Source organism: Penicillium nucicola (assembly GCF_028828085.1).
Source record: "Penicillium nucicola strain IBT 29836 chromosome Unknown utg000003l, whole genome shotgun sequence".
Taxonomy (NCBI): Eukaryota; Fungi; Ascomycota; class Eurotiomycetes; order Eurotiales; family Aspergillaceae; genus Penicillium; species Penicillium nucicola.
This window is the reverse complement of record NW_026643127.1, coordinates 2,352,957-2,365,311: the sequence shown is the minus strand read 5'-3', so window position 1 is coordinate 2,365,311 and position 12,355 is coordinate 2,352,957. Positions and strand designations below refer to the sequence as shown.

General features: G+C 48.6%; 7 protein-coding genes across 7 annotated transcripts; 2 read left to right on the top strand and 5 right to left on the bottom strand.

Moving 5' to 3' along the window:
- Window positions 1-147: 147 nt before the first annotated feature.
- Window positions 148-1,224, bottom strand: N7511_004440 (uncharacterized protein; the record flags this gene model as incomplete). The annotated part of the gene is made up of 1 exon (XM_057126865.1): window positions 148-1,224. One exon carries the CDS (start codon window positions 1,222-1,224, stop codon window positions 148-150), a length of 1,077 nt encoding a protein of 358 aa, XP_056985755.1.
- Window positions 1,225-1,660: 436 nt separating this feature from the next.
- On the top strand, window positions 1,661-2,149 carry N7511_004439 (uncharacterized protein; the record flags this gene model as incomplete). Its single annotated transcript, XM_057126864.1, has 3 exons — window positions 1,661-1,769; window positions 1,903-2,087; window positions 2,120-2,149. 3 exons carry the CDS (start codon window positions 1,661-1,663, stop codon window positions 2,147-2,149), a joined length of 324 nt encoding a protein of 107 aa, XP_056985754.1.
- A 1,933-nt stretch (window positions 2,150-4,082) lies between these two features.
- gta1 (glutaminase GtaA) lies at window positions 4,083-6,462 on the top strand (the record flags this gene model as incomplete). The annotated part of the gene is made up of 7 exons (XM_057126863.1): window positions 4,083-4,276; window positions 4,331-4,623; window positions 4,673-5,696; window positions 5,748-5,950; window positions 6,005-6,148; window positions 6,204-6,339; window positions 6,393-6,462. The coding sequence occupies 7 exons, from the start codon at window positions 4,083-4,085 to the stop codon at window positions 6,460-6,462; spliced, it is 2,064 nt and encodes a 687-aa protein (XP_056985753.1).
- A 933-nt stretch (window positions 6,463-7,395) lies between these two features.
- On the bottom strand, window positions 7,396-7,674 carry N7511_004437 (uncharacterized protein; the record flags this gene model as incomplete). Its single annotated transcript, XM_057126862.1, has 1 exon — window positions 7,396-7,674. The coding sequence occupies one exon, from the start codon at window positions 7,672-7,674 to the stop codon at window positions 7,396-7,398; it is 279 nt and encodes a 92-aa protein (XP_056985752.1).
- Window positions 7,675-7,716: 42 nt separating this feature from the next.
- N7511_004436 (Major facilitator superfamily domain general substrate transporter) lies at window positions 7,717-9,065 on the bottom strand (the record flags this gene model as incomplete). The annotated part of the gene is made up of 3 exons (XM_057126861.1): window positions 7,717-8,422; window positions 8,476-8,551; window positions 8,762-9,065. The coding sequence occupies 3 exons, from the start codon at window positions 9,063-9,065 to the stop codon at window positions 7,717-7,719; spliced, it is 1,086 nt and encodes a 361-aa protein (XP_056985751.1).
- A 245-nt stretch (window positions 9,066-9,310) lies between these two features.
- Window positions 9,311-9,580, bottom strand: N7511_004435 (Acyl transferase/acyl hydrolase/lysophospholipase; the record flags this gene model as incomplete). The annotated part of the gene is made up of 1 exon (XM_057126860.1): window positions 9,311-9,580. One exon carries the CDS (start codon window positions 9,578-9,580, stop codon window positions 9,311-9,313), a length of 270 nt encoding a protein of 89 aa, XP_056985750.1.
- An 812-nt stretch (window positions 9,581-10,392) lies between these two features.
- Window positions 10,393-12,082, bottom strand: N7511_004434 (Monooxygenase FAD-binding; the record flags this gene model as incomplete). Its single annotated transcript, XM_057126859.1, has 2 exons — window positions 10,393-11,980; window positions 12,036-12,082. The coding sequence occupies 2 exons, from the start codon at window positions 12,080-12,082 to the stop codon at window positions 10,393-10,395; spliced, it is 1,635 nt and encodes a 544-aa protein (XP_056985749.1).
- Between the last annotated feature and the right edge of the window lie 273 nt (window positions 12,083-12,355).

Genomic DNA, 12,355 nt, shown 5'->3' with positions numbered 1-12,355 from the left:
GCATTTATTATCTTATGGAATACATTTGATACCAGTGATTCTTCGGCAATTCTATGTAAACCCAGATATCATTCTACAAACCAGCCAGAAACAAATATGCTACATTATTGTCTTGCCCGAAATAACGACAAACTACTCATCTCTCCTCTACGCTCCCACAGTGCTCCTCTTTTTCAAGAACAGAAACCGTTCCTTCTTAAAGAAGATAGTCGCCAGCGCATTCGTTGCAAGATGAGCAAAAGCCACCAAAATGACAAGGAACAGCAACAACAGCGGCCCCAAAATCGAAAAAACAGTAAACCCATAAGAAGCATTTTGAAACGCCGAATTCTGCGCCAACCGATTGGTACCCAGTCCCACCTGCATGGCTGTCAGAGCAAGCGCAATGTACACCGTCGTCGCCGTAATGAGCGTCAGATACGACTGGAACAACTCGTCATAGGTCTGGTACCTGGACCGATACCCGCGCAGGAGATGCCCACGACAAAAGACATAAATCTTGTCCAAGCGTGACAAGCGCAGTTCGCCGAAGTTGTAGCGGTTGTTGATCTTGCTCGGGCGTATGCTATCAGTCGAAATCAGGTTTTGAACTAGACTGCGCCATGTGGACCAGGTGAGGGAGTCTGGGAGGAGGTTGCTTGCTTTGGCGATTGCGAAGTCGCTTGGGTATTGCATCAGGGCTATGTAAGAGCTTAAGAAGCCCAGGGCGGATTTTGTGAGGTCGCATTTCTGGCAGGTGATGACTGTGACAGCCCCTGAGTCTGAGGTTTTGTGGTTGGGGATTCTCTTGGCTAGTAGCTGTGACTGTGGTTGTTGTTGGCTGAATGAGGCCGAGCCATGCTCTTCGCAGACTATATGCGCAGCCCAGAAATTGGAGTCTAGGAGATATCGGGGTAGGGGTTTGATGTGGATGTGTCGATTAGGCCCCCAGACGAGGTGCATGTCGGCCTTTTCGTCGAGGATTATCTCGCGCGATACTGAGATTTGGTAGTTTAACGGTCGAGGCGGCATTGGACGGCCTGCTAGCCATAGGTAGCTGTCGATCTTATTCAGGCGCTGGACTGAGAGGTCCAGAAGGAGGAATTGGGAGATTTCGCTTAGTGGGGTATGCAGAGACAGCTCGTCGTCTCTGTATGAGGCTGGGAGGATATAATCCAGTCCTGCTGTGCTGTCGGTAGGCGTGGTCGGATGGAAAACATTTTCTGATATGAGCTTGTGTGGCATGGCATTAGTTGGAGCTATTTGCTTGTTGGGAGGAGTGAGATTTCAGGTTGCGGCTGAAGTGAGATTGAGATGCACGTTGGAATAGGCGTGGAGATACCGCTCTACAGGCGAGGCAGATCATTTTGACGCCCAACGTCAGCAAGCCAAGCTTATCGGCTCGTGTGTGGGCATCACGATTGTGATCGACGTTCATACAAGGAAACCAGCCAAGGCCCAAGGCGCAGCAGCAGTCGCGATAATGTTACCACCACACCATGTGGAGATTCCAGTCACATTAACCGGAATAGACATGCCAAAGACCAACTGGATTTTTGAAAGAAGACATAGCGCGTTGGCATTCGATGGCAGCCTCGCCAAGTTCGAGATCCCATGGCTTGGATGTGAAAACTGAACGCACCACGCGGGTACACTGTGGAAAGGAACGCACGTCGGCACCATGCAGGAAACCCGTGGCAAGACAGAAGCCTATAGCACTCACTGTATGCGTACGCAGCACAACCTGTTGCAGAACTCGTACGGTCGGAAACCAAAATGGAACCAGTATAGTACGTAGTGAGACCGACTAGCACTGGCCCTATGGAGCAAAGACTGCGAAACGGCGTGACAATATACGGCGATCCAGAAACCACAGTACGTCTCTCAGAAGTCATGATTATACAAATCGTTTCATGGTGCTAGAACGCGTCGGGCACCTCACATACAAGCTTGACCTCCCCGGCGCGTGGAGAAGGGTACACCCGGTGATCAGCGTGCAGCACCTAGAACCTACGCTAGCAGAAGGCGACGACCCGTATGAACGAGAACACGGCAAAGGACCAACAGAAGATGAGTGTTTCCTAGATGAGACCGACCGCTATAATGTGGTACGTATTCTAGATATACGCACGAAGTGTAGGAAGGCCTCTCGTACGAGGAAGCGGAATAGGTGCTCGAACGAAACGCGGTAGGATGCGACGATCTTATTAGAGAGTTTGAAGTACGGCGAAAGGGGGTGCAATAACCAGAAGAAGAGTTAGACTTACTCAGGTTAGAGGATGTAAAAGAACCTAACTTATCTTAGATGAGAGCTTATACAAGAATCAGAACGCGAGCATTCACCAACCCTTGCCGAGGTTTTTACAATCTTCTATGAGTTGGAACCCGCGCCTTGCTCTGAATAAGACTTCATTCACTTACTCGCTGCTACGTCCTCTGTACCTAGCCCTCACAGCCTTGATGACTCTGACTCTCTCCGCATACTCCGTACCCATAGGAGGGGCCAGTGGCACGCGATGCACTATGCACTTTATGACAGAAACGACCAAAGCGCTACAGTCGAATTATTTGATAATTCTTCAATAAGAATGAGCCACATTGATATATTGAATGGGAGTTCGCTCTATTCAGTCTGTCGTGTAGGGTTATACACTTAGTTGAAACAGGGGATAATATCCTCCGAAATGAAAATGAGACAGCAGGACCAAAGGTTGGGTTCATTTCTGAGCCTAACAGAGACCCTCAGCCTTAGACTTTCACTATTACAACCCAGAATCATTGTAACAAGATTGGACGGTGAAGGGCCATCACAGCAAGGTTCAATAGGGAGGTGGATCGACCAATCCACACCGGACTCTGCATGTACTCGCTACGTGGCGCACGCGACATCAACTCACAATGCATCAAGTACTGGATACTTGCATCAAGGTGGAGATGTCAGAATTTTTCCCGGAAAGTCGGCAAGCTGACGTGTAGGACCAATCTCCCTGCAAGGGGAATCGTTCTGATTTGAGATCTCGAAGTTGTGCGAACACAACCCTTTCTCTACTCTCTCTGCAGGTCCCCGAGACCCTTTCGGGTAATTTGGCGATCTGAACAACTTGCAAGGTTGGCTGAAATTCACTTCACTTACATTTTTAAACAACATGATCCCAGTAATATACTTCCTGCGGATCGTCATTCCCCCCCGCATACTCGGACACTAAAAGACCACAAACATCACGGCTTGATATTGCTTCATGCATGAGCTCAGAGGCCTGGTGCGCATGATGCCATCACGAAGGCCATGCATTTGGCACATTTGAACGAGATTCAACCTATCGGCGATGACTTGAAGCCCCCGTTCCTGTTTTCTCCGCAGCCCTGATCTCTGACCTCCTCATTTGCTCCTCCACACTTTGATTTGCGCCATGCCGCCGGTCATCTGCAAGGCGTCTCGTTGAAATCAAGGAGTTAAGTTACCCCGGGACTCTCAACCACTGGCGCCACTCCCTCGTCGATCCGCATAGACCGCCGCTTGTCTTTCATGCTACCTCAATATGCCGTCTCTACGGGGGACCGCCCAGACCGCATTATGGCCGGGCTTGAAGTTCGGCCCTGAGCTGAGCCCAAGTCCCTATCTCCGTCCTGGCGACCTTTCATCTCTGCCCCCTGTCATGACCCCTCACATCCTGGATCTCTTGCCTGCCATATGGTGGAAATTACCGCATCGGTTGATTCCACGGCCGCTGACCGAGGTCATCCGACTTGCATGCTCCGGGGGTATACAGTGAACATGCATGTCTGCTGCCACATATTTCTACTGCGCTAACCCACTTCGATCTTCAAATCCGCAGAGAGCACATTCTGGCATGCGGGTTATGGAGGGGCCGTAGCCCTTCCCCCCTTTTCTTGGGGGTTGAATGCTCGACTATAAAAATGCGCCTGGCATTCCTCTCTCGTAAACACAACGCCGATCGCCTGTAGCTTTTGCTCTATCTGCCTCGATGCCAAGCTTCTGAGAGCTAATATCCTTTTCCCGCAAATAAATAACAAAAGGGCTACGCGCTGGTGCTGAGTTTTTGCGTTCCTGTCCAACCTTTCCTCATCTATACCCCGTCACGATGAAGCTGTATCGCTTCGGTCTGTTGATCGCTTCCTTTTTTGCCTCCATTGAAGCGCAATCAACTTTCACTCCTGCTCGACCTCCCTCTATTCCCCTTGCTGTCAAGTCGCCCTACCTGAGCACCTGGCTTGATGCTGGTAGCGATGGTGGTAACGGCGGATACCTGGCTGGCCAATGGCCAGTCTTTTGGCAGTAAGCTGACAGTAAAATGTCCTTAGTATACTGTTTAGCTAATGGGTTTCCTAGAAACCAAGTGACTGGATGGTGTGGTCTCATCCGTGTCGACGGCAATGTTTATACCTGGATGGGATTGCCTGGTACTAACACTGTTAACCAAACAGCATATGAATATACGTCAACGAAGAGTATATTCACTATGAACATTCAAAACAAGTTGGAGATGAACATTACTTTCATGTCGCCTATCACACCCAGTGATATCAAACGCCAATCTCTGGTCTTCTCGTACCTCAATGTTGAAGTCTCATCTCTTGATGGAAAGGCACACGATGTTCAAGTCTATGCTGATATCTCTGCCGGTGAGTGATTTGAAATGATTAATAGAAACATAAACTGATACATCAGTAGAATGGGTCTCTGGTGACCGCTCTGCCATTGCACAGTGGGAGTATGGCACCACAGATGGTGTGGCCTACCACAAAGTCCATCGACAGACCCCGTTGGCCTTCTCGCAGGTCAACGAGCAAGGCGAATGGGGTAACTGGTACTGGGCCACCGACGCAACCACAGACATGTCCTACCAATCTGGCACAGACACCGTTGTGCGCGGCCAATTCTCACAAACCGGCAAGCTCGCTAACAGTGGTGACACTAATTTCCGAGCCATCTCAAACCAATGGCCTGTCTTCGGATTTTCTTCTGACCTGGGCTCAGTCAGCTCATCCCCCGTCAGCACGCTCTTCTCGCTTGGTCTGGCCCAAGACGAGGCAGTTCAGTTCGCAGGTGCTTCCAACTATGGTCCTCTGCCTTCTCTCTGGAAGAGCTACTTTGACACGGAGTTGGATGCGCTGTCTTTCTTCCACAAGGACTACAGCGAGTCGAACGAAGTCGCAACCGCTTTTGACAACAGAGTGGCTACCGACTCTATTGCCACGGCCGGCCAGGACTATCTCACCATTACTTCGCTATCTGCTCGACAGGCGTTCGGTGCCACACAGCTTTGTGGCACTGAGGATCACATGTATCTGTTCCTGAAGGAAATTTCGTCTGATGGTAACATGAACACTGTTGATGTGGTGTTCCCTGCCTATCCTATTTTCCTGTACACCAACCCAGAGTTTGTCAAACTCGTTCTCGACCCCTTGTTTGAAAACCAGGAAGCCGGAAAATATCCCAACAAATACTCCATGCACGACATGGGCTCAAGCTACCCCAATGCTACTGGCCACTCCGACGGAAATGATGAGAAGATGCCTTTGGAAGAGTGTGGAAACATGCTCATCATGACCTTAGCTTATGCTCAGCAATCTGGAAATACCAACTACTTGCGCGCTCACTACGACCTGCTTAAGCAGTGGACCAGCTATCTAGTCGAGGACGCCCTTTACCCAGCAAACCAGATCTCGACTGACGACTTTGCCGGCTCATTGGCGTGAGTAAGCTCCTTCTGACATGATAGTTCGAAACTGACCAGCATGATTAGAAACCAAACCAACCTGGCTCTCAAAGGCATGATTGGTATCCAGGCCATGGCTGTCATTGCCGAGAAGACCAACAACCCCGTAGATGCTGCCAATTTCTCGAGTATCGCAAAGGACTATATCACCCAGTGGCAGAGCCTGGCAATTGCCAAGAATGCCAACCCACCTCATACTACTTTATCTTACGGTGATACCAACAGCCACGGTTAGTACAGACCACATTCTCTAGTTCATGCAACAATTCTGATGCCAGCTGCAGGTCTCCTCTACAATCTATTCGCCGATGCTCAGCTTGGCTTGGGTCTGGTTCCACAGTCAGTCTACCAGATGCAGAGTGACTTCTACCAGACAGTCGAGAACCAATACGGTGTGCCTCTTGACACCCGCCACACTTACACCAAGGGTAGGAACCTCATCCTTGACTATGACGAACATGAAATACTAATATTGTGTCCTAGGCGACTGGGAGTGCTTCACCGCAGCGATTACCTCAGGCAAAGCGCGGGATATGTTCATCAAGGACTTGGCAACCTGGATCAACGAGACCCCTACCAACCGCCCTCTGACTGACTTGTATGACACAGTTTCTGGAAAGTAAGTTATTTAATTATCGAATCTTTATTGAGAACATCACTAATAAAAAGCAGCTATCCTCAAAACACCTTTGTTGCCCGCCCTGTTGTGGGTGGCGCTTTTGCGCCTCTTCTAGTCCGCTAAGCGGGCCTTCAGTTCTTGTTAATTAACCTTCTTTGACGAGCCCACATTTTGATTTCGTTCTTATGTCTTGATCTGGTGTTGAGCCTACTCCAGAAAAGGGGAACATGTACTAGTTACCCTCCTGTCGCAAAGTAGGTCTCAGGCTTGCTTGGTGTTTTTCTTCTGTCTATACCCATCCATAGTTTTGGACTAAGCTATATGAGCTCTGTCGCGTACGAGCTAGGCAATATTATGCAAGTCGTTTGTTTGATTATCTTCTGTTTAACACTACCCTACGAGCCCAGAGCTCCCACGCGGCTCGGGAAAGGTTCAACCAAGATACTTTTGCGAAAAACGGCTGAAAACATGAAAACAACTGAATTTTCCTAGAAAGCCATGGTCGTCCCACAAACCCAAAGCTTTACTCAATGATGAAGTCTTTTCGATGCCCGAGATCTCAACGTATCCCCAGCGGCTAACTCCGAGCGCGAAATTCCGAACAGGAAGTTTCCAAGGTTGTCCCATCTAATTGACTTTCGTTGTACAGACCTTCTTAATTCCTAAGTCCGAAGATCTTTCTAGAAGTATCTGCCCTGAATCTATGATCCGCTTTTGCTTCATTGTCTTTTCTTTGAAGCTTTGCCTGATGAAGAAACTGCTCGTTCCAACAATCGCTTCCTTTATAGGGCGTCCGTATCTGTTGCCCAAAAAGCAAAGCTCATTATTTCCCACAGTAGACCAACTCATTCACACGTCCTACAGCATGGCGGGAAGATCACACTGGAGCAACACTGATGATCCGCGCTGGACTGCAGTCGACACCTACACAACGTCACATTCACATCCTCGGTCACGCCGAAACACCGAGATCCTCCAAGAGACACTGAACAGATCCGAGAAAGAGGGTCTTCCAAGCCACGCCGTCTCGGCTGCACAGGCCAAGTTCCTCGGAGTTCAAGTTTTCGCAGCATTTAACCTTTGGTCCATGACCACTCGCCACTGTGGTCCCCACATGCGAAGGGATAAAATGGCCGCAATACCCGTCACAAATGCGAATATGGCAACTGCCGAGCATGTCCACCCAACACCGACTGCGCCGATCAGAGGCTGCGTGATAATGGCACCCGTACAGGAAAGTATGTTGCGCAGAAAGTTGGCCAGAGCAACACCACTGGATGCCCTCTTGGGTGTAAACTCCGTTAAGGCAGTGTTCACAGATCCCATAACAAGCATCATGCCGAGCCCAAAGAAGATGCAGGCCACGCAGCCAACTGATCAGTGTATGCCTTTGTCAACAGACCAGCCGTACCAGACCAATACCGCCGGGTATAAAGTCAAAGCCAGCCAGATATTTTCACGCATTCGGTCTTCGGGTAGAAATTTGAGCTTCCCGTTCTCGTAGCGATTGGCTTTGCGTGCCTCACGGATCATGATGTAGTCAATCCAGTGGCCGCCAAGGATAGAGGAGATTGCGTAACCCATGGTTGGAGCTAAGTATACCAGTCCGACTAGCAGCACGCTGAAGTTGTAGGGTGCTTTTTCAAAGGTGGATTGAATGGAAACGTTGAGAATGAACATGGCGAAAAATGCAATAACGCCAGACCACACGACAACAATCACTGGGGGATATTGAAGCATACCTATCACTCGGAATGGTCCGAATGTACATTTTAACAGCTTCAATGCTTTCTTCAGATTCGTCTTTCCATCCGACTGCAACTTCGGCGCCTGTCTTTCAATCGTCTCTGGCAGACACAGGAAAATGAGAATAAACATCACACCGCCAAAGATGGTGAGAAACCAGAGCGTACTCCGCCAGCCGAGACCATGAGTCAACGCACCACCGATGACAGGTGCTAAACCTGGCCCGGCCAGAGGTCCGAGTTGGAAGATTCCCATTGCACGACCCCTTACTTTCGGATCCCAGATGTCAGAAACAGTCCCCGCTCCCACACATTGAACAGACACTGCCGCTCCACCGCTTAGTATCCGAAACACAATCAACATGCTGATATTTACACTGACGGCACTTACACAGGAAAATACCAAGAAAAGACAGAAAGAAAGAAGGTATATTGTACGACGTCCATGAGTTTCAGATAGAGATGACCTAGAATTTGTGAGCCAAAGCCGACAGGTCAATTTCCTTGAAATTTCTCGTACCACCACATTGACGTAAAGGCCATAGAAAGCATATAAAAAGCCAGTGACAGGTTGGCTATTGTCGGAGTAGTGTGCAACTCATGAGCAACTTCAGAGAGTGCGGCTGTATCGTGATGAATATCCACACTGGACTAGATTTGAATTGAGGAATGCTCACGATAGTAGATTGAGGAGCCTGTGGAGGAAGTAATAGCAGCGAAGCTGACAATAAGTGTCATCAACCACTTGGTTTGACTCAAGTAAGTGTGTGGGTTGACAACCTCCGGGATGAGCGCAAATCTTCCCATTAAGCCTCGACGTTCAGAACGAGGGACGATTTCCATCTCTTGTTCTGAAGAGGAGGGGGCAGTTGTCGTAAACAGAGATACTTCCACTTGGCCAGGCTGAGTCTGATCTATAGTGTCCTCAATATCATTGTTGAGGATTTGATCATCCCGGCCCTTCCCATTGTTCGTTGCCATTTTGCTGGAATGATCTCGCTTGTGAATTATGTTGGTCCAAAATTGCGCAGGCGCTGGCCATACTTACATCAGATTTTGTATCCTCGAACACCGTTAACTCCGAGCCACGACACAGGGTGGTGTTTCATGGTGGTAGCTCACGGAAGTTGAAGAATAGTCCTGCTAACCAATGGGGGGAGATCTTGGATCCCCGATGGCCCCACTCATCAAGCTTGTTTTACCATGGGTCCGTGCATTTGAGCCAATCAACGCTCAGCTGGGATAGCCATATCGAGCGTCACAAGTCTTTCACCGGTTGGGTTCCATTGAATTACATCGTCGACGCATGTGAAACGAGGGTATATATCTCTTGTAGCTGAGGGCAGTGTATAGATCTCGGAACGAAGGGCATCGTATGCTTTCATCAGAAAATGCTCCAGAACAGGATTGTCTCTGTTTCGAAGCAGATCTTGCCGGTATGTTTGTATGTTGTATGCTTGATCTCCAAAAAGATACAACTTCCAATCCTCCGCCATTGTGAGAATGGAGCAGGTAGATAGTGCAAAAGAAAGAAAAGATACGTTGAATTGAAGCCAAGATTGAAATGAGAAAGTGAGACTCTATTAGATGCTTGTTTCCCAATTTCAAAGTCTCATACTTTATATTCTATAGTGTATGTTGCTTCTACCTTATGAATTCTCTTCGGGGACAAGCACCCGGACAATCAAGGCTCAAATTATGGTTCATGGACGGGAATCAGCAATTAAAGGCTGCGGTCTTTCATCGTTCTCCAATCCGGACATTGTGAATCTATGTATCCATGTCTCGGGAAACATTTCAAGGCTCTCTGACTACACTCCAGTCAATGGCTAAGCTTAGTGCCCAGCAGACATTCCTGCCTGAGGATCATACTTTCGCATTCCGAGACCCTAAGGCTATACTTTTAGAGTTATGGTAGACCTGCAGCATGATAGAATTGACAGACTTCTGCTGACAATATCTATACCCGAAATAAGCCCCGATAATGAATCCCGACACTTCGATGGGACTCTGGTCGAGCAGACAGGTAGATACTGGCAATGGGGAGCATGGGAAACCCCGAAAAACAGGTCAGGTGGGGAGTGACTGGCAGATGAGGCCTAATGTATATGATCTGATGCCCTATCAAGGAGCATAATTTTCAAGAAATGGATGACTTCGTGACATGTCCCTACTTCATTGCAGTCAAAGCTTGTCTTTATGATCTCCCACTATAATGTGTATCAACAATCAGGGTACCTAAGTAATTCAAGCTATCGAGGCTATGGTTCAAGAAATATGGGGCACAGTATGGCGTCCATGCCTCTATTTAGCCCTGAGAGACACCTCGAACCTGATTGAGAAGCATCTCTACATTATCTGGGAGTGTGTCTCCACGCCAGGCAACCATTCCATCAGGACGAACAAGAACCAATCGCCTTTCATATAGCCTTGCAGCCTCAGAATTTAATATGACTGCTATTTCTAAAGGAATAACAAACTCTTTTGCTGTTCGAACGATTCTCTCGTTCTCTGTAAACTCCTTTTCGAAGCAAAGAAGAACGAAACCACGTCCAAAAATATCAATTGTCGACCAGCCTACCTCTATCCAGCAGTGCGGTGCACGATGGCCTGGTCCTACGGTTTGAACACAGTAGTCCGGGTCATCCAAGGGGGCAGAGGAACCATCAGGGATAATGAGCGGTGAGTCAGGATAGCTGTATCCCAGTGCCAGACCCAACGATTGAAACTCTTGTCGCATTTTAGCAGCCATATTCTTTCCAAGACTGTCTCGTTGCTCATCGGCCTCGAGACCATCATCTAGTACCTTGTCACGACCAACTTTGTCGATCCAAATCCCAAAGTTCCTAGTTGAACCAGCTCCGTTACGAAGGGCAATTGGTCGACGCTCAATAGTGTATGCATCTAGAAGGTCAGGTCCTCCCCATCCTTCAATCAAGGCCTGAAGGACCCAGCTTAGGCCCATAATGTCCCCAATACCAGTGTTCAATCCGTGTCCACCAGTTGGGGACATCGTATGAGCCGCATCTCCGGCGAGGATGATTCGTCCTCTGTGATATGTGGCGGCATTATATTGGCTTCGTCGCCATTGGACTGTTTTGATAATTTTATAACTGGGTTTGTCGCCTCCAATCGCTTTTTGCACGAACGCATCCATGTCAACATTTGACAGATCAACCTTGGCGTTACCGCCAAGAATAGAGAAGCGCCAGAGCAAGCGTCCGTCAATTGTCGTAAAATTTCCCCATGTCCCATCAGGCCCAATGAACATGAAGCGCTCTGCAGTAGTCCAACGGTTGTATTTGGCAAGATCAAGTTGAACAATAGAGCTGATTGCGTATCCTAGATCGTTCCCTTCGAATGGAATCCCTAGCTCATTCCGTATCACACTGGCGGCCCCGTCACACGCAACAACATACATCGCTCGCACGTCCTCCAAGACACCATTACTGATATTTCTCAAGTGGCAGACCACACCTTTATCTGACTGATCACATCCTGTAGCCTCCATGCCATAGCGAATATCTGCCATTCCCTGGCGATGTACGGTACGTGCAAAGATAGGATCAAACCAAATCTGTGGACAGCGTCGTAGCATTTCTGCCGATTCTTCTGGTGTTTCACGTGTTGCTGCAGATGGCATTTCCAGGCGACCGATGTAATGACCGTCCATTGCGGTGCAGAAGATAGTATCGCCTGGAAGGTCTGCGGGAAATCCAGCGTTGGCAATATCGTCACGCACACCGAGTAGTCGACAGAATTCCATCGTTCGCTCATCGATCACGCTTGCTTTGGCATTAGTTCCAGTTTCTGCACCGAAATTTCGCTCGATGACTGTTGAGCGGATGCCACGACGACCAAGGTCTAGGGCCAAGGCGAGGCCGACGTGATCAAAGCTTCGGTCAGGCAGAACCTTATATGTGGAGTGTTAGAAATCGATGCTGCCTGAACATTGTCCCAATGTGGAAGTTTTGATGCCGTTGGTACATGGGTTTCATTCTACTTCGGGCGCTGCTGGAACGAGGTCATTTCTACACCCCTGGCCCCTCAACTTGTGAGTATACACTTCATCCATGGCTCAATTTCCTTCTTCTTTTTCTTCTATTTTGACCCAAGCCTTCCTTATAAGGCAGAGATTCTACTTTCTTCAGCTGTTTTTCTCTTTGGGGGCTTGTTTATCTCTTACCTATAGTTTTAGCAAGAACATATGTTCCAAACTTTAACAAACAAGAAAGTCGTTATTGAAAGACAGCGGCACGCCTAGGTTTCAT